The sequence below is a fragment of the Microplitis demolitor genome, chromosome 10 (genome assembly GCF_026212275.2).
Source record: "Microplitis demolitor isolate Queensland-Clemson2020A chromosome 10, iyMicDemo2.1a, whole genome shotgun sequence".
Lineage (NCBI taxonomy): Eukaryota > Metazoa > Arthropoda > Insecta > Hymenoptera > Braconidae > Microplitis > Microplitis demolitor.
In genome coordinates, this window is record NC_068554.1 from 14,654,784 (window position 1) to 14,679,581 (window position 24,798).

The 24,798-nt window shown below is 32.8% G+C and overlaps 1 protein-coding gene across 2 annotated transcripts in view; it reads left to right on the forward strand.

Moving 5' to 3' along the window:
* LOC103569156 (venom metalloproteinase 2) overlaps positions 1–21,057 on the forward strand; it is a 79,623-nt gene extending 58,566 nt beyond the window's left edge. Inside the window, exons 2-9 of one of the 2 annotated variants that reach the window (XM_053742517.1) lie at positions 9,739–9,941; positions 10,753–10,851; positions 10,920–11,085; positions 11,153–11,376; positions 11,728–11,888; positions 11,996–12,172; positions 13,448–13,579; positions 20,920–21,057. In XM_053742517.1, coding sequence (XP_053598492.1) covers positions 9,810–9,941; positions 10,753–10,851; positions 10,920–11,085; positions 11,153–11,376; positions 11,728–11,888; positions 11,996–12,172; positions 13,448–13,579; positions 20,920–20,959 — 1,131 coding nt within the window. In that variant the 5' untranslated portion in view covers positions 9,739–9,809 and the 3' untranslated portion in view covers positions 20,960–21,057. The remainder of the gene's footprint in view (positions 1–9,738; positions 9,942–10,752; positions 10,852–10,919; positions 11,086–11,152; positions 11,377–11,727; positions 11,889–11,995; positions 12,173–13,447; positions 13,580–20,919) is intronic. The other variant, XM_053742518.1, reaches the window with a different exon arrangement.
* The last annotated feature ends 3,741 nt before the right edge of the window (positions 21,058–24,798 follow it).

The window sequence follows — 24,798 nt, forward strand, 5'->3', positions numbered from 1 at the left end:
TGAGCAGTCAAAAACTACAAAAATTCATCAAATTTTGATGCTCAAAATTTTTATTTTTTTCATATGAAACTAACATTTAAAATTCGAATTTTTTTCTAATTACATAGGTCCACAAAAAAAAGTGATGTGTGCTGCGTGTCAGACTATTATTTTCTGGCTTATTTTTTCCCGCTGAATACAAATCTGAAGCCAGAATTGAGAGTTAAACTGCATACATTGGAGAAAAACGCAAAAAACCGATAAAAATCACGATGTAGTGGTTTTTTCTGTACGACAATAATGTTCTTATAGATTTTGTCCTTTTCTGGTCGTTTTATCTTCAATGACATATTCAATAAATTTCTGCTGCGCTTTTTTCCTCTCTTTTGAGTTTTTCATTATAGCACCCAACATTAATCTGCGAACATATTTACTCCCTACTGTCCCTAAAATCGTCGTTCAAATTCTGTCAGACCTTGGTGAGATTTTTCTCCTTACTCTTTATTAAAGTCTCCATTATTCTCCGGAAATTCATTGAGATGGAAATCATGAAAACGCATCTCAAATTCAGGAGGCCACCCGATCTCAGAAATTTTTTTATCATAGTTGCCACGATATTTCTGTAATCAGCATTCTTTGTATTACCTACTAATTTGGTACATACTTCCTTGAAACTTGGCCATAATGTTTTTTTTTTTGGTCAATCATAGATAAAACAAACTCTGCATCATTGAATAACTTTCGAATTTCCGGTTAAAAATTTCTAAAGGTAAAAGAGCAAACTTATTGGTCTTTTGAAGAAGGACTGCCTTAAGGCTCTGTTGAGTCGAATCAATGAATAACCGCCAATTTTCAGATTAATAGAAATTTGACTTTAATTCATCAATAAGTCCTTTTGCATCAGTGCAATAAAGTACACAAAGTGCACAAACAAGGCAAAAGACATTGGGTTTGCCAAAACGTTCATGACCATAACGAATAATAAAAGTTCCAGCAAAATATTAAGTAAAAAAATTACCACAATCCATTAAAACAAACGAACCCTGCACGCTAGAAAACCTAACCCAATCGCAGGTGAATCGGCCACCCTAGGGAAGATAAACCTCATACCCTCTAGGTCTCCCTAAGTACGAGGGCTTTCCGACTTTGACGAGGACAGTGTCAACTCTTTGTTAGACACATTACGTTATCATCCTTATATTCTCGCGCTTCTTTGCAAAACAGTGCGCCTTGGCTGGCTTCGATACCACGAAATGTTGACTAGCGAATCATTCTACACATCTCATCAAAAGGCAGTTGTCATCGCAGTCCAAACATTTCAAGGTAACATGTTTCTGCTCGTAAATGTACCGATTTAATTGACCAATGTAATATTTTTTGTCATAGACGAAAAATGAAAAATCTATGGCCTCTGTGTGAGACCTAAATGAGACACAATAGGCAATTAATCTATGCATTTACAAATTACGGTTGGATACTATTGAGAGACATAAACAAAAACTGCGTAATGATAATATCCTGCGGAAAAAATGCCGCAATCGTGATTTTTTTCGGTATATTGGGGTTTTCTCCAATATTTGCAGTTTACTCCCCGATTCTGGATTCAGATTCGTGTTCAGCAGGAAAAAATACGCCAGAAAATCATAGTCTGACATCCAGCACACATCACTGTTTTTTTTGTCGACCTGTGTAATTTCAGATGAGAGCTTTCGTTAAATTTTTTATTAAAGAATTATTTAATCCCTTGTATAAATAGTCAAGTTTTTAATTGATTTCAAACCAGTAACGGGCCAGCAATCCTGACTAAAAACTAAAAATCACGTAACATCTGAAGCGTACACATTGATCACACTAATATGTTTTTTCTACTAGTGTGTATGTGTATGTTTATTTCTTTCTGTTTGACCTATATCAAGAATTGCTACAATAAATACACTACTGGAAAAAATTAAAGGATGGAAAAAAAAATTCTAAATTTTTGGGTGATTTTCAACAGGCCGTAACTTCGAGAGAAATGGTCGTACATGGAAGAAAAAAAAAGAAAACTTCAAAAATTTTTAGCGTCAGCGGTTTTTGAGTAATCTTAGAAAAACCAGCGACAAAAAAATTTTCAAATTTTTTTTAGTTTTTTTTTTTGGTCCACAGGCGTAAGAAATTTTTTTTTTTTGCTTAACCACTCTAAGAATCGGATACCTTCATTATTCAGTTTTAATTTCATTTTTTATAGACCTTGATACGTCCACTTGTCGCCGGAATATCGATCTTCCAATGAAAAAGGATCCTTTTGTCTTTGATTATCGATATCTCGGCAACCAATAATCGCATAAAAAGTGAATGGTGGGTTTCAAAAGCTTGAATGAATTCCCGTGAATGATTAGCCATTGTTTTCTCTAAAAAAAAATTTTTTCCTTTCGTCACATGAATTTGAAAATGCAACAAAAAAAAAGGCTTTTGGTGTTTTTTTGGAAAATCAAGCGCTGGATCGAGAATATTATAGAAATCAATAATGTTAAGTGTGAATTTTACAGTTTAATATGCCCACAAAGAACCTACAAAGAGCCAGATTAATCCAACCAGCTGTTTTTTTGTTTCACTCGATCGAATTTTTGAAAAAATTAAAGGATCACGTTTTTTGCTCTGAAAAATTCATAATCTTTAACACAATAAAAAAAAAATTTTCCGAGCTTCGTCCACATTTTCATTCCAAACAGTGCTCAAATTTTCAAAAAATTGAGAAAATTAAAAAAAAAAAAAAATTTTTTTTGAAATTTTTTTTTTTTGAAAATTTTTTTTTTTAAACGACGTTGAGAAATTTAAGAAACCACGAAATGCAGCGAAGGAAACATGTTAGAAATAGTTGGGCGTTGGTCTCTTAAATTTCTTAAAATTGTTAAAAAAAAAAATTTCAAAAACATTTTTTTTTCTCAATTTTTTTATTTTTCAAATTTTTTTATTCTTTGAAAATTTGAGCACTGTTTGGAATGAAAATGTGGACGAAGCTCGGAAAATTTTTCTTTTTCATTGTGCTGAAGATTATGGGCTTTTCAGAGCAAAAAACGTGATCCTTTAATTTTTTCAAAAATTCGATCGAGTGAAACAAAAAAACAGCTGGTTGGATTCATCTAGCTCTTTGTAGGGTACTTGTGGGCATATTAAACTGTAAAATACACACTTAACATTATTGATTTCCATAATATTCTCGATCCAGCGCTTAATTTTCCAAAAAAACACCAAAAGCCCTTTTTTTGTTGCATTTTTGAACTCATGTGACGAAAGGAAAAAATTTTTTTTTAGAGAAAACAATGGCTAATCATTCACGGGAATTCATTTAAGTTTTTGAAACCCACCATTCACTTTTTATGCGATTATTGGTTGCTGAGATATCGATAATCAAAGACAAAAGGATCCTTTTTCATTTGAAGACTGATATTTCGGCGGCAAGTTGACGTATCAAGGTCTATAAAAAATGAAATTAAAGCTGAATAATGAAGGTATCCGATTCTTAGAATAGTTAAGCAAAAAAAAAAATTTCTTACGCCCGTAGACCAAAAAAAAGAAACTAAAAAAAATTTGAAAATTTTTTTGTCGCTGGTTTTTCTAAGATTACTCAAAAACCGCTGACGCTAAAATTTTTAAAGTTCTAATCCAAAAAATAGACACTAGGAGCTACAATTTTCTTTTTTTTTCTTGCATGTACGACCATTTCTTTCGAAGTTACAGCCTGTTGTAAATCACCCAAAAATTTAGAATTTTTTTTTGATCCTTCAATTTTTTCCAGTAGTGTATTAAAAAAGAGTGTGAATAAATCAGAATTCGTGTATGATAAGATGTAAATAGCTTTATGATGAATAATTATTATATACACTACAAAATGCATGCAATAAAAAGAACGAATACAATAAGTGAATTGCGACATGGACAATAAATACAAATATTGCAGGTTGTCATTTAGACGAAATATTAAACATTTTACAATCTGGAGTACTTTTCGAGTATAATAATGTTATTGACTTTATACCTGAACATTTATATACTATTGTTCATCACAATTCCTAAATTTAAAAGACTGATGTCCAGCAAAAACTGTATTTATCGTTATAAAAAATAAAGTTGTTTAAAAAACAATATAAATTGCAGTCATATGTCTTGAAAATCCAATAAATTGCTCTAGTTTGCAGAAAAGCAAACTTTAATCAGTTATTTTTTTCTGTATTTATAACAGAAAAAACTAAAATTTCACATGCAGAAACAAGACTCCCCGATAAAAAATGTTTAGATCTAAGCATATATGATTAGATCCGAACAGTCAGATGTGCTTGGATCCGAATTTTGGCGCGATCCAAGCGCATCCAAACAGATCTGACAATATCCAACGAGATCTCACTACATGGTATAGGAGTTGTACCCATACTATTATAGGAATGGTTCCTATATATTATGGGAACCATTCCGATTATATTATAGGAACCATTCCCATAATAGTATTGAAACCATTCCTATAATATTATAGAAGTGGTTCCTATAATATCATAAATTTTTTTTTTTACAAAATAGTGTAGAAATTTTCCTCATGATATGGAGCGTCTCAAATGATGCTTCTTCGACGATAAATTTGTATGGATACACGAAATTAAGCTTAAGACTACCCTTACTATACAGGGATAACTTTTATGTACCAATAAATGAAAATATTCAAGTTTATAATCAAAAATATAATAAATTGTAAGGGTACATAATAATTTTGACTGTTTCATTAAGTACATCAATTTTATTTCTACTAATAACAATTTATTTACATCAAAAGCTTTAAAAACATCAAATCTTTTTTTTGATTCATACTTCTTATTGTGTATGTTTACAACATTGCTTATGTTTTATTGGAATTTAAATTTTTATTTTCGAAATTTAAATTTTCTTGAACGTTTTGTGCTGATAAAAAATTTCTGTTAAAAATTTTGATGTTCTTTGCAATATAAGAATTTTTATTTTCAATGTTTAAATATTTGTTTTTATATTTAATAATATTCCTCTGTATTGTAAAAGTTACTCGAGTCAAAAAATTAGATCTGTTTCAAAATAAATGTAACATTGAAATACTTCTCTTTAGATTAAGTTTATAAATCGTATTTTTTCATATAGGAATTTAGTCAGTTTTTGACCGTACTATTCCTTATCCAGGCCAATATCACACTTACTTTTATATGACATTTAGTCTGTTTTAAATCGCTTTTGGACTAAAATCAGACTTTTTTGTGATAGTTATTGACCTGTATTCAATTGTTTTTAAGGTCGAAAACAGATTTTATTTATTATCACTTTTAGTCTGTTTTTAATCGCTTTTAGATCTAAGACAAAACTTTTTTCAAATATAAATAATAATCTAGATTTATAAATTTATTTGAATTTTCTTAATATTTGAAACGCTAATGCACTTCCGTAATAAGATGTCACAAAAATTCGATTTCTTAAAACCTTTTTTAAAACAACAGGTCAAAAAAGGCTTAAAATTTTTGTAAAAGATCAAACACGGATCAACTTGTCCAATTAGTCTAAAATCAGGTCAAATTTTTCGATCCGGGTACCCTGATTAAACAAAACGATTTGTGATGATTAAAAATTAAAATTGTCATGAATCGTCTTTAATCTTCATTCGAAAAATTTAATCGTTTTTAATCATCAATTGACAATTTATAACGATTCAGAACGATTAAAACTGTTTTAATCGTCACAAATCGTTTTATTTGATCAGGGTATTTCCTCACTTTTTTTAAAATTCATGTTTTCATAATAATATGGGAACCATTCCTATAATATTGTAGGAATGGTTCCTATAATATTATAGGAATGGTTCCTATAATTTATAAGAATGGTTCCTATTATTATTATAGGGATGGTTCCTATAATAGTATAGGAAGTATTCCCATAAATGATAGAAACCATTCCTATATTTATGGGTAACATTCCTATAATTATAGGAACTGCTCCCATAATTTATGGTCGTCATTCCTATGCTGGTATAGGATGAAATTTCACAAAATTATACGAACCATTCTCACAATTTTCTGTCCGTGTATATTTACTGTACTTAAATTGCAAAGTTACCAGAATACTACAGTAAAGTTACTATAAAAATGCCGAACTTTTACCGAGAAAATGATATGCAGAAACTATGATAATACAATAATTTTATAATAATAAAATCGTATTTTTAACTTCCCGCTAAGAAAATCGACGATTTTCAAAAATTTCGGGAAGTTATTGTTTTCACCCCGATTTTTAAAAATCGAGTTTTCATCAGATGTCGACGTTTTGAGGTCCTAGGAAGCTATTCTGACTATTTTCAGAATGATGTCCGAGTGTGTGTATGTATATGTGCGCGCGCGCGCGCGCGCGTGTGTGTGTGTGTGTGTGTGTGTGTGTGTGTGCGTGTGTGTGTGCGTGTGTGTGTGTATGTATGTATGTAAACTCTTTGTAACTTTTTAACTAATAAATCGATTTGGATGGTTGAGGTGGCAATCGAAAGAGCTTGTTGGCCGTTAACTTTCCTGAAAATTTCAGATCATTTGATCGAATAGACTCGAAAATATTTGCGAATTACGAAAAAAAAAAATATTTTTTTTTAGTTTTTTATTGATTTCTCAGAAACGACTCATACGATCGACTTCAAAATCTAATCAGCTCTAGTACTCAATAAAACGCGTCGATTGCCACCTCAAACATCAAAATTGGATAATTCGTTCGAGAGTTATCGCGGGAGAAAGAAATGGTGAAGAATGGTTTTTTCCAAATATTTTCGAAATGACTGACCCGATTAATACCAAATTTTTTTCTTTAGTATTTTGAAAGTATTTCAAAAACGACTTGATGAATCAATTCAAAAATCTGATCAGTTATAGAACTCAATAAAACATGTCGATTGTCGCCTTGAACGTCTTAATCAGTTTATTCGTTCGAGAGATATCGTTTGAAAAAAAATCGTAAAAAACGTTTTCTTACGAAAACAAAGGCTTACAAAAGTATTTTCCAGCTCGAAGAGAAAATGTATCTACAACAATTTTCTGAGCTCAAGGAGCTCGAAATATACGGGAAGTTTTGGGGCTGGCCCGCAGGGTCAACCGACAGACCGACTTTTTTAGTAGCAATATCATAGATATCCTGCAATTTTGCTAAGTTTATGCTAATATAATGGAAAATTGTTAAAAATCTATTTTTATTTTTTTTTTCCCTTTTTCATTTAAAATCATCGAAAATCTGCACAGTATAAAACTTTTTATTTCATTCTATTAGTTCACACGTTTATAATTCAAACAAAAGAAGTTTATTTGTATTCAGATTGATATAATTCACATCATCCTTCAAGTATGTGATTTGGAACAGCGTTTAACAGATCAGGCTTTAAATATGTAGAAGTCGGGGTCGAGCCCACGAGATAGCGGGATTTTTTTTTTTTTAATGACAGTTATTGTATTTATAACTTCATAAAATTGTATATAATTATGTATCCATTTTTTTTCCTGGTAGAATAGTTTGATACTGCTAAAATGCCGAAAATATACAATAAATATGCTGCATAATTACGGTTTTAATGTAGTCACAATACCATATTTTTTCTGTTTTATTACCAAATATTCTAAATTTATTTTGTAAATTTTTGGTAATAATTCGACAAAAACACTGGCCAAAATAACAAGTTATACCGTATTTATGCAGCATTAACGTCGTATAATTTCGAGATTATTTCAGTATTTCTGAAACCGCAAGGAATGCTACAACCTTTATTCAACACATTACTGCTCATTGATTTGATTTGTTGATATTTACAGATAATTGGCGCCAAAGCATCAAGATGTAGTGAAAATAGCTTTAAAGGTAAAAGAAACCACAGTCAATCGATTTAGAAAATTTATTGAAAAATGATTAAAAATATGTATAAGTAGCAAGTGGATAAATCAATTTTAATAAACATGCATATATACTATTGGTATCCCGGCTAAAAATATTTCAAACGGAAAAATTATAAAATTTTTTTCGGCCGAAAAATTGGCTTAGTAGTGAACACGAGGCCGAAAAATAGCCGACGACGATGCTTAAAAATGGCTAACGCTAGAGGCAAATATTCATATTATTATTATTATTCCTTTGTTAGTAAAATGTTCAGGGAGTTATCCCCGGTAGTCCGACTCTACCGAGGGCCTCACTTGAGCGCTAAATTGTTACTGCTTGGATGCTCTATCAAGAAGATATTCAGCATGCGCAGCAGGCCAAATTTCGTTGCCTAAGTAGACGGAGGTATCTGAAATTAACAGCTTTCTGCATCCACGATGCCCGAAACTCAACTTGCGCTGAACAAGTTGATATTCTAGCTAATGCAGACATGAAAGACTGTTTCATCCCTCTTCAAACGCCAACAATGAGGACGACAAGTTTGACACGATAGACTGAGTAAAGTTTGCCAATTTTAAATAGGAGATCCTGATATATCTAGTGTTTGTGCTCTTCTTTAACGGTTATGTTATATTCAGCTGGAGCTAAAAACTCAATAACATGAATGTCACGAGTGATTCTATTGAAGAACACAATATTAGGTTTATTGTGGTCAATCTTCCGCGTTGTTACGAATGGCACGTTTCATTAAATACGGCAACAGTCATTTTCAACAACTTGCGGAATTTCTCCTGGCAGATAAGGCAGCACTGGTGTTTTATCGATACCGTGCGTATATCTTAGATGGTAGTAGAGTATTCGCAGAGCAGCATTATGACGCTGGATGCATGCATTTCTTTTCGACATAGGACCTGCTGACATGAGATGCAGAAGCGTTTCAGAATGTTGCTTACATACCCTACACATAGTGTCGGGTAGCTGCATCTGGAGCACTTTAGCATGGTACTTAAAAGTTTTGATTACACCATCTTGGCAGGCAAAAATAAACCCTTCGGTCTCGGACGTCAGGCCAGGCGACTTAAAGAAGTCGTTCTTCAGTAAATGGAAAGTAAAGAGAAAAAAAACCCGGGTAAAAACATAAAAACAACTGTAAAAAAATTCTAATTTTATCTAGTTTTTCGGAAATTTGTTTTTTCTTTTTACCTTACATTTACTGAATAACTAATGCAAAAATGATAGAAAATCCGAAAGAAATTGATTTTTTTCATTTTGGTTATGATTACACAAATTAAAGAACAAAACTTGTTCCTTTAATTGTTTTGTAAAACTTCGAGCAATCGGCCCGAACAAACAGTTTAATGGATCGATTCGAAAACTTCTAGGGCTTTTAAGGGTACATTAAGCTGCAAAATTATCTGGCAACATTACCCTTTCCATCAATGTTTTTAAAGCAGTAATTGATGGACTAAAAAACCACAAAAAGTCCATTACTTGTTGGATTTTCAAATTGATATTGAGAATAAAAAAATGATTTTTTTTCCAAAATCAAAAATGAAGCTTGTAAGAAATTTATTTCAGTTTCTAAAGCTGCCTTCAAAATTACTGTGTGATCATTAGTTTCTGAGACATCGATAATCAAACACAAAAAGATCCTTTTTCATTTGAAGGCTTATATCTCAGCTTATTATATCTCAGCAGCAAATTGTCGTACAAAGAAACAAAAAAGCCAATTGTAGTTGAATACATTTCCCAAGCGAGCCATGAATTGATTTTTCTAAAAAAAAAAAAAAAAATGTCCCGGCCCCATAGATCGAAAAAACAACACCAAAAAGTTCAGAAAAATTTTGTCTACAACATTAACATTTCAATTCGTAGGTGCAGATTGTGAGGAGGGTTTCATTCGAATACAGCGGCGACATAAACGATCGATAGATAACGAAATCAATATGGAGATGTCAGCTTTTGGTGAAGAAATAAAGCTGGTTCTGAAAAAAAGTGGAAGTGTCCTTTTTGGTGCAGCAACACCGGTTTATAAGCTCTTCAAAAATTATGATATGTCTTATAGTATGTATCGAAATGTAAGTGCAATTACATTGCTCAGTCTAAGAATCAATACTTTATAAGTAAACTGAAAAAAATAGTGAAATAAATTTGTTAATGATCAACTGGTTTGTGTGCTAACAGTAACAGTTCATTTTTAGAACCGTACTCACAATCAGTCAGGTACAGTACAAGAATGTTAGTACTGTAATCAGTCTATGCGGAGGAAACTTATTCATATGCGCACACGAGTACGCAATATCCTGCACGAGACTGACGGCTAAATATCACAGAATTAGTGTTTAGCACAAGATCCATTATTGTTTTGCACGCAACTCATTCTGGTAGACACCGTGACAATTCATGTGCCGCCAATGACTGCAAATGATTGACACCATTACTCCCTTTAGGCTGCCCGCGAACTACATCTTTCGAATCAAAATAAAATATTTAAAATATTTTTTCTAGAAACTGTAGATAAACGTTTACAAAAAAAAAGCATACTTTCTTTTTGTTATAAAGTCATTTTGCTCTACTCTAGGTTAGCCCAAAACAAAACTGTTTTTTCGAATCTTATTCAAAAATTTATTGGCTCAACAAGTTTCAAGAACCCGTAATATAAATCAGGTCGATAAAAAATTTTTCAGTGGTCACTCTTAAATTTTGAGATTTCCAAAAATCATTGAAATAGAATGTTAGATCCTCAGACACAAAAGAAATGAGTTTTCACATACTTTCTGCTTTCCAATCAGTTTTTTTAGGGCTCTCTATTCTTATTTTCTCTACATATTTTTCGCTCAACATAGTAATCTTAAAATTTACAGCAATTTTTTACATACTGTTATTTAGGAACCAGATGTTCATTCAGAAAAAGAAACATTTGAGGATATAGTTCAATCTGCTTCCATGACTTTTGTCACTCAACCTAATGGTTCAAGAACTATTCACGTAAGTTAAAAATAAAACTCATTATTACATAGTTACTAAATACTTTCATTTCTAAAATTTTTTTTTAGAGTGGATCCATTGGTTCCGAAAATTTGTTTATCATTCCTATTCCACAGAGCCGTAAATATCAGTTTTATAAATTCAATAGTTATGATAACTATTATTACACACATAATGACAATAAATACCAAACATCTTACGCTCATAAAAGTCCGATTACGAAATATCCTTATCGTGAGTACGTCAATCAATGTCATAGCGTATCATCTTAGTAATAATTCCAATGAATATGATTTCACAGTTTCAAATAATAATTTTTATACGTACTACCAACAAATGAATACTATACCAGACACAATCTATCCGGAAATACTGATTATTATTGATTATGAGTTGTTGGTAAATATTGGAGAAGACAAAATAATTATTTACTTGATACAGTTTTGGAATCAAGTTGATTTACTGTTTCGTACCTTAAGCAATCCACAGTATAAATTGAACATTGCTGGAATTGTTATACCTATGGTAATGATTATTGATGTTATGATAAAAATAGGTTAGATCTACGAAAATTGTTATGTTTTTTATTGATAAGTGACGTAAATCGTCGATTTTAGATCGTATCAATTGAACATTTAAAGAATTACAAGTTTCAAATCTACGGTAATTTGCTATAATTATACCGTAATAATAGCTACACCAGTTGTCGATCTGCATAAATCTACAGTAATAGATTAACATAGATCTCAACTTTTTTTCCCCGGCCATTGCAATTAATTTTTAATATTAATCATACTTTGATATTTTTTTTAATATTTGTTAAAATTTCCATTTCACCAACTTGGTTGATAATCATTTTTCTCCATTGAATAATAGGAGCCAGATACTTTACAATACTTGACTGATGGTTCATTTTCTTCATACGGCCGAAATAATGTTGATTTGCATATTGCATTAAGATCCTTCAAAAAATGGATTTATCAACAAAGATATGTAATCCCTATCGATAGTTACGATCTGGCAATAACAATGACCTCGTAAGACAGTTTGTTACTATTGATTACCTATTATATCATTATTCCGTCAAGTTAACATTAAATGAATTTAGATTTAAATAAGCAATTCTTATTTTTTTGAGTAATAGGAAAGTCACAAATGGTAATCGATACGGCTTTTCATATGGAGAGGTTATTGGTAGAGCGTTATCATCAAGCGCTTGTGCAGTTGATCATTTTCAACAACAAGTGCTGAAAGCTGGTATCATAGCCACGAATGGAGATTTTCAAGATGTTCTTACTGCAGCTCATGAAATTGGACACATGTAAATATTTTATTTTTATACCGTTACATTAAAACTAAACACACAAATTAAGGGAAAATAAATTGCATGCCTCAAGCGTGGGGTGCTAAGGCTGTGCTCTGCACTCGCCTGAAAATAAAATAGTTCAATTTCGTCAAAAAATTGCCAAACGGTCCATTTTATATAGGAGTTCTATAAAATCCGTTCTTAGTGAGCATACACGCTGAGAAAGGAATATGTGTGCCGTATTTCAAGTCAATGGGACCTATAGCGTCGAAAAGCACAAAAAAATTTGATGTTATCAAAAGTACAGGGTACCTATTCCATTTTGTAGGCCTGTGTTATTAACTTTGACCACCTGATTGCAGGAAATATTGTGGAAACTACTAAAAAAAATTAATATTGATAAGAATTAGCATTCATAATGATTAATAAAGAACACAAAACATTCAAAATTTGCAAAGATCGAAGAAAAATAATAGCCATGAAGATCCCACCATAAAACTGGGCTCAAAAACCGTGGAAAAATTTGCAGTTTGTACCAAAAAATGTTGAAGTAAATGAAAATATGCGCGAACTTAAAAAACAGATTTAAAGTACAAAACTTAAAAATCACGGAGCAAAATATTTCGAAAAAACTTGTTCGTATTTTTTTCGTATGTTTTGATTCAAAACATTATACAAGAATAATAGGCAAACAATTAAAAAAGAGCAATTTTTGAGGGGTCACCAAAAAAAGTTTCAAATTTACAAGTTAGAGTTTTCAACAGGTAATGCAAAACATCAAAAAATGAAGGAAATTGAATAATAAAATTTTTCAAACTCTCCGATTCAGCAGGGAATGTTACATATATATTAATTTTTTTTATTTATTGAAAAATCCACGCAGATTACTTCGGCTGAGAACAAAAAGTGGATCTAGTATTCTGTATAACGTGAATGATTCCTGTGCTCTATAGGGTTTTCTCCCTACGTAAACAAGTAAACGTTGCACTTTTATTTCTGGTTGACATTATATTAATACTTATAGCAGACTTCGCTTACTAAGCTAGGTCACGATGAACGCGTGTTTCTTTTCTTGTTAGGAACATTTTGACCTAAAAATATTATTTTCCAATTTCATCTTCATCGTGTTATTTAAGCAATTGATTAGATTGTTTATAACTTATTGTCATAGTAATAAAACTATCATCCAAATAGCAATTCAACATTGTTTATCTAGGTTTTAATGGATTTTGTTGTACGAATAGCGACGCAATTTTTAGCAAATATTAAACTATTTCTATTTTTTTTCAGCCTTGGAGCAACTCATGACGATGCAGAATGTCCTAACTCAGCAGGTTATATTATGTCATCAGCAGTAATACCAGGAACATATAGTACTCAATGGTCACAATGCTCATTACGTGATTTTACGAATTTCCTTCGGTAAATATTTTTCACCTTTACTCTATTTTCGATCGATAAAAATTAACTTTCACTTTAAAGTAGAAGTGCATGATATTAGACCCAGATCATAAATTTCCGTTTAAGTAATTTGTTCAAATTTATTTTTATTATTATTATCATCATTTCAATCATCGATAACTGGTGATACATGAAGGTGATCTGATAATACAGTTAATTGCTCTGGATTCACATTGTATTCTCCATAGTTACTGAAATTGAAGTTTTGAGTTTTAGTGTCTAAAATCATTTGAGGAAAGATACATAATAACCACTGCTGCATGAAAAATTTCATCTGTTATTGACTTGAGTTTGAAATTCTCTGCAAATTTCATACGAAATATAATATGTATATGACCTACATGCACCACACTGAAAAAAATCGGTCTATCGGTTGACCCTGTGGGCGAGCCCCAAAACTTCCCGCTCTTTTCAAGCTCCTTGAGCTCAAAAATATTGTCAGGAATATATTTTTGATCTCTACTGTGCTAATAAAAATTACGGTAATTTACCGCAGCTTACCGTAAATAACCGTTAAGTACTGTAATTTACGGTATTAGGAAGAATTGCCGTTATTTACCGCAAATTGTGGTAACTTAGGCATACTCCGCTAAAATACCGTATTTTACGGCAAAATTTTGGAAATACTGGGGTATTTTACGGCGAAAGTGCGGTATTTTACCGCAAATTTGCAGTAATTTACGGTATTTAGAAAAACTACCATAGGATACGGTATTCGGCTGGAAATTACGGCAATATGCCGCAAATTACGGTAAATAGCCGTAATTTGCGGCAAAGTTGCAGCAAATTACGGTAGTTTGCAGTAAAATACGGTTATTTCCCGTAATTCGGAGCCACTACGGCTTCCAGCTCGAAAATAATTTCGTATGCCGTTTTTTACCATTTTTTTCTCCCACAATATTTCATTGACAAATGATTCGATTTTATGTTTAAAGTGGCGATCGACCCATTTGAATAAAGTCTGAAGCTCATCGGATTTCGAAATCGTTTAGTTTAGTTATTTTAAAGATATTTGCAAAAAACCGTTTTTTGCCATTTCTTTCTTCGCCGATACTTCTTAGAAAAATGACACAATTTTGATGGTTGCGGTGGCAATCGATGCATTTTAATGAATTCTGAAACTGATCAGATTTTGGAATTGTTTACTTTAGGTGTTTCAAAGATATTCGCAAAAAAATGTTTTTATCGTTTCTTTCGCCCGCGATATCTTTCGAACGAATTATCCGATTGAGATAGTTAAGGCAGCTATCGTCACGTTTAATTAAGTTCTAGAGCTGCATAGATTTTGAAGTCGATCGAATAGGTAATTTCTGAGAAATCAATAACAAACTTAAAAAAAATCTGGGCGTCGGTTAGCTCTTTGGGCCAGCCCAAAAACTTCCCGCTGCAATCGAGCTCAAAGAGCTCGAAAACATTAGCGTGGGTATATTTTTTTGAGCTCTTCGAACTCGAAAATGATATTACATAAAATTTTTTTCTTATGATCTTTTCAAGCTCTAACAAGTTACGTTTTATGCTGAAGTTTGAAAATTTAATAATCGAAAGTCATTAATGAAGAAGTGGTTTCCGATTATGTTCAAAAAAATAAGTGTATTAAGGCAGAAATCGATGTCAGGGATCGAAATCAAGATTTGAATAAGTTTTGACTCATGTCAGAAACGATAAAATATGAAATATTCGAGAAAAATATCAAAAACTCCGTTCTTTCAATTTTTTTTTGTTGATAGTATGATTCAATCTAAAAAACAAGTTAGATGACATTATATGCTGATCGAAAGAAACCATGAAAAGGAAGAGTTAATCTGATTTCAGATATATTTTAGTACATTATAGTAGGTGTATGACTTAATTTTTACAGATTGTTTTCTATAGCTTAAAATTATATTTAAAACAGAAATATTTCGCGTTCTTTCGTGATTTTGTAAGGATCGGATAGAAGTTTCTAACACCAAACGATAAGTCTATACAAGTTACATAACCTCTCAGAATTGTAAAGTTTACGATGGCAACTGATAAACAGCACATTCGACACTGAATTTTATACGAACTCCAACAAGGAAAAAATGCTTCTCAAGCACGGGAATCAATTTGTAGTGTTTTTCGTGACGACATAATATCTTATAAAGCATGCAATTGTTGGTACAAACGTTTGAGAAGTGTTAGCTTCGATCTTAATGACCAGCCGCGCCCTGGGCAACCTCAAAAGTTTGAAGATGCAGAATTGCAAGCTTTATTAGATAAGGACTAAACGCGAACACAACAAGAGCTTGCAGCTCAATTAGGAGTCACTCAAGCATTTATTTCCAAGCGTTTGCACCAAATAGGGAAAATTCATAAACTTGGAAGATGCGTCTTACGCGTGTTGACCGAAGAAACCTTGGTCAACTAATGGAAATATGTCTTTCACTGCTTTTCCGGCAACAAAAAAAGGACTTCTTGTCGAAAATTGTGACGGGTGATGAGAAATACATTTTGTACGAGAATCCCAAACGTAAAAAGTCGTGGGTATATTCCGGGCAACCCTTTACATTGACGCCGAAACCGAACAGCAACTTAAAGAAAGTTCTTCTATGTATCTGGTGGGACAGAAAGGGAGTGCTTTATTATGAGCTTCTGGAAACTGGTCAGATGGTGACAGCAGAGTGCTACAGTCTACAGTTGAATAAATTGAATGAAGAGGTGTATAAGAAATGGCCATTTACTGAGCAAGGAAGCTGGCAAGTTACATTACTGCATGACAACGTTCGACCTCACGTTGCTCGCGTGACTCAAAGGACCCTCTTGAGTTTAGGATGGGAAGTTCTTCCGCAAGTGGCATATTCGCCAGACTTGGCCCCATCTGACTTTTATTTGTTTCGGTCAATGCAGCAAGGTTTATAGGATAAATAGTTTAAAACACTGGATGATGTGCGTAAATTCATCAATGATTTTATCACCTCGAAGCCTGTAAGTTTCTTTCGCGACGGCATCCGTATGCTACCTGATAGATGGCGCAAGGTCATAGAGCAAGATGAACAATATTTCCAAGATTAAGTTTGTTGTTGATTATTTCTTTCTAATTGAAAACACGACTTAAAAATCTGTAAAAATTAAGTTATACACCTAATATTATGATTTATCTGGAAAAAATAGATAAAAAATGTTATTTTTTTAATTTTTCAACGCCGATATCTTTTAAACTCATTAACCGATTTTGACGTTTGAGGTAGAAATCGGGGCATTTCATTGAATTCTAGAGCTGATTATGGTTTGAAATTGATTGGTGTCGAAGATATTTTGAAAAACCCGTTTTTTACCATTTTTTTCTCCAAAAATGTCTCGCGAACGAATGAACCGATTTTAATGGTTGAGGTAGCAATCGACGTATTTTATTGAGTCCTAAAGCTGATTAGATTTTGGAATTGTTTGGTTAAGTTATTTCGAAGATATTCACGAATAACTGTTTTTTACCATTTCTTTCTCCCGCAATATTTCTTGAACAAATTAATCAATTGAGATGGCAAAAGCGGCGAACGACGCATTTTATCAAAAAAATAAAAAAAAAGTTTAGTCTTTTCGTAATTCGCCAATATCTTCAAGTCTACTTGATCAAATGTTCTGAAATTTTTAGAAAAGTTGATGGCCAACAAGCTGCTTCGATTGACGCCTTAACTATTAAAATCGGTTCATTAGTTAAAAAGTTATAGACCGGTCACACACACACACACACACACACACATACGCGCGCGCGCAGGCACACAGATATAGTTTCTCCGATATCATTCTAAAAATAGTCATAATAGCTTCCTAAGACATCGAAACCTTGACATTTGATGAAATTTCAATTTTTGCCAATCGCAGTGAAAACAATAACTTTCCGAAATTTTTGAAAATCATCGATTTTCTAAGCGGGAAGTTAAAAAAGTATTTTTTCTCCTGGAATCTAAAGTATTAGTGACCTAATCTTCCTATAGTAAGTAAACTTATTCTTCCTGCACGAAACCTGGTCTTATTCACACAGAAATACGGAGTTTTACCGTGGGACTCAAACTTTACGCTATGCTACTATAGCAATCCTTGTTTCCTGCATTTTTACCTCTTCTTATTATGTGACAGATATCAGTGTAATTGTCAACAAATAATAAAATAAACCGTGCAGTGTGCTTTTCTACTAATTATTAGATTATTGATCAATTTTTATTCATTTTTCGTCTCAATTGTTGATAATACATCTATTATATTAAATAATACTCTTATTTACACAAATCCATACCTGTCAATAAAGTGAGGGTAAGTTTATTTTATGTTCTGTACATATTATGTAATTAAGTTTTGCTGTAGTCAGTATACGTATTACTCTATGAAATAAACTTTGGTATTCTTACCACAAGATTACCAATATTGCTACCATCACAAAAAAATTTACTAGGAGGAAATAGTATATTCTGTGACAAGGGATGAAACAAGACGATTTTAGACTAGGGTGAGGTCGGCTGCCCGAGCCGCAGGCGAAGGCTGACATCAACCGCAGTCTGAAATCGTGTTTTATCCTGAGTCACACACTATATTTTTCATGATTACCTGCATCGAAACTTGAAGATTCAGTGTCAGCAGCCAGTAAGAAACAAGTTAATTTCAACCCGATGATGTGACGAACTGTTAGAGAATAAGAAATATGTGATTTACAGTCACTTATTAAATAGTAAATAATACAAAAATATTATTTTCACTCATTTTTTAGTAATTATATTTGGTTCATTAAAACTGTCACTTAAAAAATGAAATGATTAAGTTGAAGTGGCAAGTAAACAAATGAAAGTAATAAGGCTGCGAATGAACATTAAATATAACTAGCACAGGGCAGAAACAATTGTGTTTTTTTCCAAGGAAAGGAACACGCATGTTTCTGCCCGCTGTGAAGGGATTTGTGAATTACGAATTTACTAGCAGTTGTTTGCAGAATCGGCTTGAAATTAGCTTGTTTCGACGAACTGTAGAGACACTGAAACTTCAAGTTTCAATACTGGTATTATGAAAAATACTTTTTTATCATTGCAACGAATTGGTTACGTAGGATATATGTTATATATATTTTCTCATGATGTCAACTGCGGGTCTTATTTCCGAGCGATGATTAGCAGAGGGAAAGAATATGATTCCTGAACAACTATAGCTTGGTCATTTTTCCTTGCACACATATCGAAAAATTACTTCTCCCCTAGTAGCATTTTTAAGGAAGTCTTACGTAAATCGGTATCCCCAAGCTTTATTAAGTCTGCATCATCAGCGTTGGACTAGTCTAAGGTAAAATACGTAAAGTGAACCTGTAGCAATACTTGCGTAAGACAAGATACATGCTTGAGATGCATTTGCTTCGATTTGCCGCAGAATTGCATAAGATTCTTGGACGTGGCCACCCTCATCGTTTTTTCATGAGTCGTCTATTAAGCATTAGTATTGTGGATGTAGTGGCACCCACTTTATGTTCGAAATAATTTTATCGACCGATAATATTATTGATTTATAGCACTATAAATTTGAATGAGGACCACTGGATTTGCTATAGGTACTGCGTTTGAGCCTGGAGTGACTCGGAGAAAAAGATGCTCGATATCTTAAGCAATTCTGCAGCAACTTTGACCTAAAATTGTTAAACTGTACACATATCACTTGAGAATGACATCAGACTATTTGAACAGATTTGAGTAAATTTTTGTGAAGAATCTTAAGCAAGACTAAATAAAATCTGCATCAAATATAATCATGAAGTACATCTTCTTCAAATCTTGTTTAAATTTTCGTGTCAAACGTGTTGAAGGACATTCGTAAAGTAACTTGATTACCTTTCTTAAGAACAAACCCTATTATTATTCTAGGAGTAAATAATTTTGACACTATGTATTTGGAATAAGTAGTATATTCAATCAACTGTCACTTCGTTGTCTGTATATAAATACATCGATTGTTTTTTGATAAATTAAAATGAAATAAAAAATAAGTGATGAGAGCAGTCAAGAACTAGTATCGAACAAATTAGCCAATTGAAGTAGTTGGATGGCAATCTACGTATTTTATCGAGTTATAAAATTCATTAGATTTCAAAGTCAATCGTTCAAGTCTTTTCTATGAAATTGAAAAAAAAAAACAAAAAAAAAATTTTTTTATAAATATTGAATATCTTTGATTCTGTTGAATCAAATAATCTGAAATAATCAGAATAGTTGATGGCCGACAATATCTTTCGGTTGCCGCAAGGACCATTTAATTTGGTTAATTAGTTCAATAGTTATAAATGTTCACATACATACAGACACACAGAAGTCATTCTGAATTAGGTCAGAATAGTTTCCTAGGACCTTAAAACGTCGCTATCTAATGAAAATTCAAATCTCGAAAATTGAGGTGACAACAATAACTTCCCGAATTTGTGAAAATTTACAATTTTCTCAACGGGAAGTTAAAAAAATCTTGGTAATATAGTAAATTGTTGTAAATAAATTTAACTTAATTCGCAATATATTTCGATCCTACGCCGGTGCTATTAAATTAAATTTTATAAATAAAAAATTTTAACCTATGTTTTCTCGCAAATCAGACTTCAATTGTTGCTATTACCGAAATTATTGTTCGATACGTTATTTTCAAAAATTGGAATCTCGGTAGATGAAGTGACACCATTTATTTTTGATGCGACTTCATGCGTTATAATTAATCACTTAATTCATCTAACGGAGCTAACCGATGAGCCAGCTACTTTTAAAGCTTATCTCGTTTTTAAGATGCCGTTTCCTTATCTGTTAGGATATACACCCGCGTCGTATATCTCTTTCTTTGACTGTATTGGTGTTACCCTTGAATCAATCATCAGATTAAGGATCCTTTCGCATGTAGGGCTGAACCAGCATCGACTCCGAGTCCGTGCCCTTAGAACCCTAGCATTCGGTGTTCTTTGTGCCAGCTTCGATAGGTTCTCCCGTAGCATGGATTCGATGTATTAGTCGACATACCATTTGGCTAATAGGGGACAATTTCTTCGCTTGTCTTTCTGAGATGAAGCCCGGTTCCTTGTACGTTATTTCCGGGATTATTACACCCTTTTATGAAAGTTTAAAAGTTCTTTAAGAAATACTATGGGCTGTATACACACGGCTGAGAGAATCTATAATTTTTCATGAGCAGTGTTGGTTTGAGTCAAATGGTTGAATGACATAAGACGTAGACATAATAAAAAAAAGACGATTGAATTATGACCTCCAACATTAACGACAATAAGTTATTTCAAGTACGCATAATTAACGAGTATTTTTTTATCTCTGTTACAGTACAAACCCAACGTGTCTTTATAATAAACCCAAAACCTAAGCCGTAAATAATAAATAAATATAGCAATCAGAGATTATGATTTATAATCTGCTAGTGGAAACGCCAATGAGGAGCTTAAAAGGAAGAGTTATGTAATATTGCGGCCATTAATTGAGTTGTCATTGAAGAAATTATTAATTGTATGCGTAAAATAAAAATTGATTTTTAAATAAATAATCTATTATATCATTCTTGCGATTATAAAAATTAGATAATGGTTGGAAATTTTTTCGTAGTAACGATCATTAAACTGATGATCATTTGAAGGTTCTGCCTAACGTACGTGAAGAAAAAAATACAGGAAACTTTACTAAAAAAATATGAGACAAAATTCGTTAATTCATCTTCAAAAGTTAAAACGCTGTTAAAATTGTGAACTTTTCAATATTTTTAGAATTCAATTTTAGTTTATAGTTACTAATTTTTCTTATTGGAGAATGCCAATAAATGCAAACTGCATGAGTAAACTTGACTCTATCTTTAGTAAAATTTACTATCCGATATAGTAAATTTTACGAAAGAGATTAGTCAATTTGATTACTCTTATCCAACGAATCAAAGGAATAAAAAAAACTTATAAATTCTTTAACTGATTTTTAGAAGGCTGTATTTTTGTGAAAATGGTCAAATCGGAAAACTAAAACAAGCAGTTTAAAGTTTAAAATCATTAGCTGGGAGATCTTTTAGTACACATTTTTAAGCCACGATTATTGTGTAATCATAAGAAATTGCTCGAGACAACAATTTTCGAAATTGTTTGGTTTGGTGTTTTGGGTCTACGGGCTCGGGAAAATTTTTTCAAGAATATCAATACATAGCTCAAAGAGAAAATTTATTAAACTATAATTTCTTTTTTCGTTGTCTCTGTACGACGATTTGATGCTGAGATCTAAGCCTTCATATGAAAAAGGATTCTTTTATGTTCGATTGGCAGTATTTCAGCAACAAATCACCATATACAGTAGAACCTCTATAAGTCGAATATCAAGGGAGACGCCTAAAAATTCGAGTTATAGAGTTTTCGACTTAGAGAGAATTTCAACTTAGGCGGATTTTGATTCGACATAAAGAGGTTGAGATTCATTCTTACAAATTTTGAGTAAGAGAGGTAAAATAAATAAAAATTCAAGTTGCAGAGGTGACACACATATTTATTGTTTATGTATAAATCTACATTACTTTAAAACATCCTTAAAATACAAAAATAAGCAAAAAAAAAGTCAGTAATTTTTTTTTGCTTTAGACAGTTCGGTTGTTCTCTATCTATAGCATTGTCTAAGGTATAAAGAGCAGAAAATTCTTGTTCTTCAGAGTTTGCTTGCTCTATAAAAGTCGGTAAAGTATTCAATGCGGTTCTTGCCTCTTTTATGGAAACTCATGAAGCGGATGTAGTATTATTCGAGTCTTCTATGTCATCTAAATCATTAGTATCGGTTTTCTGAGCTACTGAATCAATAATTTCGTCATCAGATAATTTCCCAGCAGTCATAACTCCATCATCGCACGTAACAAAGATGTAATGAGATGTAATGAGTCTAAAATAATAGAGTTGTAAAGGTTGTAAAATAAGACGTTGCTATTTTCGAGATACAGAGGTAAAAATATTTTTTTCGAGTTATGGAGGGAGTATATGTACCGAATTGGCTTGGAGGGACCCACTGATTATTTCGACTAATAGAGGGTTGAGATTTCCAATAATGGAGGTTTTAGTGTTTGAAAGGAAGGGAACACAAATTTTTTTCGAGATGTGGAGGTTTTTGACTTATCGAGGTTCGACTTAACGAGGTTCTACTGTAGTAAGTTTATGGGCAGCTTAAAAATCTCGAATAAACTACTTATAAGCTTAATTGTCGATTTAGAATACAAAAATTATTTTTATGTCTTTAAATTAATTTAAAAAAACGGGGTGGCTGAGGCAGCCGTTCGGCACGCGCGTGGCTGGGACGATCACCGAAGTTAAGTAGCATCGGGCATGATCACTACTTGGCTGGGTGACCGCCTAGCCACACGTCGGGTTCGAACGTAGGTCTCTGATCGCTAGACGCGGGATGAAGATCCAGTGATCGATAAAGTGGGAATTTTATCGATCACTGGACCGTTACCTAATCCGAACTGTACTAGCTAGGTTTTCTCTGCGGTTTCCCTAGGCACTGCACCTCCATTGCACAAGGGAGGTTGCAGAGCATCACCGTAATGATGCAGTACAGTATAAGCACAAGTCGGGCCACAGCCGCACAACGGAAGGCAGAGGAGAAGTAAAGCAGTTTGCGATATAAAAGCAAAAAGTGTAAAAGGCCGTAATTACGGCTATACACTAGAAAACAATTAAAAGAAAAAAAATAATTTAAAAAAACGTACAAAAAATGACTTTTTACAGTTTTCTAGTCAATCAACAGCTACTTTACAAACGTTGATGGGAACTTTAATGCTTTCAGGTAATTTTATAGCTGAATGTGGGATTTTAAGAATAGTTGTAGTATTATTTTTACTGCTTATGTATTTCCGTATTTAAGTATTAATTTTTTGTGTGACGACTAGATCGGATGTTGTAAATGTAAGGATTAGGATAGGTAATGCCAAAAATATGCGTCTGGCATATTGTCGCCAGATGTTGGTTGGCAGTTAGTTGTAAAAGTAATTTTAGGGATAGAAAAATAAATTATCGAGAGTGAATGTAGCGTGGCAATAGAAAATTGTAAGATAGTTCACACTTGGGGGTTCATCCGGTATCACAGCAGTTAAAGACTTTATTCGTGCAAGTGAAGACGTAAAGACGTGTCACTGAAGTGCGTTTAACTAGTGGTCAGTAAAGTATATATTAGTGAGTTGTTGATGTTATACTTGATCAGGTTGCAGGAGGTGTAAACGCGGTAATGCTGAATGACGATCAGCTGATGCGAATGAGAGTTCCCGAGCTCATGACTAACCTTAGAGAACGAAATCTTCGTGTGATAGGTCGTAAATCCAAATTGTTAGCTAGGCTAACAGTGGCACTACTGGTTGAGCGAGAACACGTTTCTGAAGACGATGAAGAAGAGGACGAAGAAGAAAATGATAACGAAATCGACGAAAATAACTTTCTTGGACTCCGTGATGGTAGAGATGGTCAAGATGATGGACGTGTCCAAGATCCTACCACTGGTAACCATAATAACCAAGAAGATAGAGAGGAAGACGGTGTTAGCGCTTAAAATAATACACCAGTAATCCGCCGACCTGGTAATAGTTCGCAGCATGTATTTTTAACCTTTAAGGACTTTGAGGAGTAATTGAACAAGATTAGCGGTGGCGGCCACTCAAGCGTTCAATAGTGGTTGAACGATTTTTAAGAAATGGTGTTGCTGTGTGGTTTGAACGATATTCGAAAGATTGCATACGCCAAGCAGATATTAGAAAGTTCAGCAAAATCGTACGTGAATTAAAAAAGTGTGCAAAAACATGAAACAAGCTGAAAAAGTCTCTATACTTATCGAGAGTGCAAGTACAAAATGCTGCGAATTGACTCTCAAGCCAATGTTAAGACACATATACAACATCCTTTTACATAGCTACGCATACTTGCAAAAACATTACTGATAAAATCATCAGACATACTTTACTGGATCTAAAAATGTAAAAACATGTGTAAAAAATTATCGTATTTTATTAAATACTACCTCTCATGGCATTCAAATTCCAGGCTGGACCCATGAGTCTCATTATTCGAGCATAAGGAATAAGGAAATGGTGCTTAGGTTTAAAGCGTACAGGAAATAAGAGAGTCAAAGATCTCAAATATTCATTAATCAAGTTCTCGAAATTATCTCACTGGTAACAATGAATAACTGTAGATATTACGA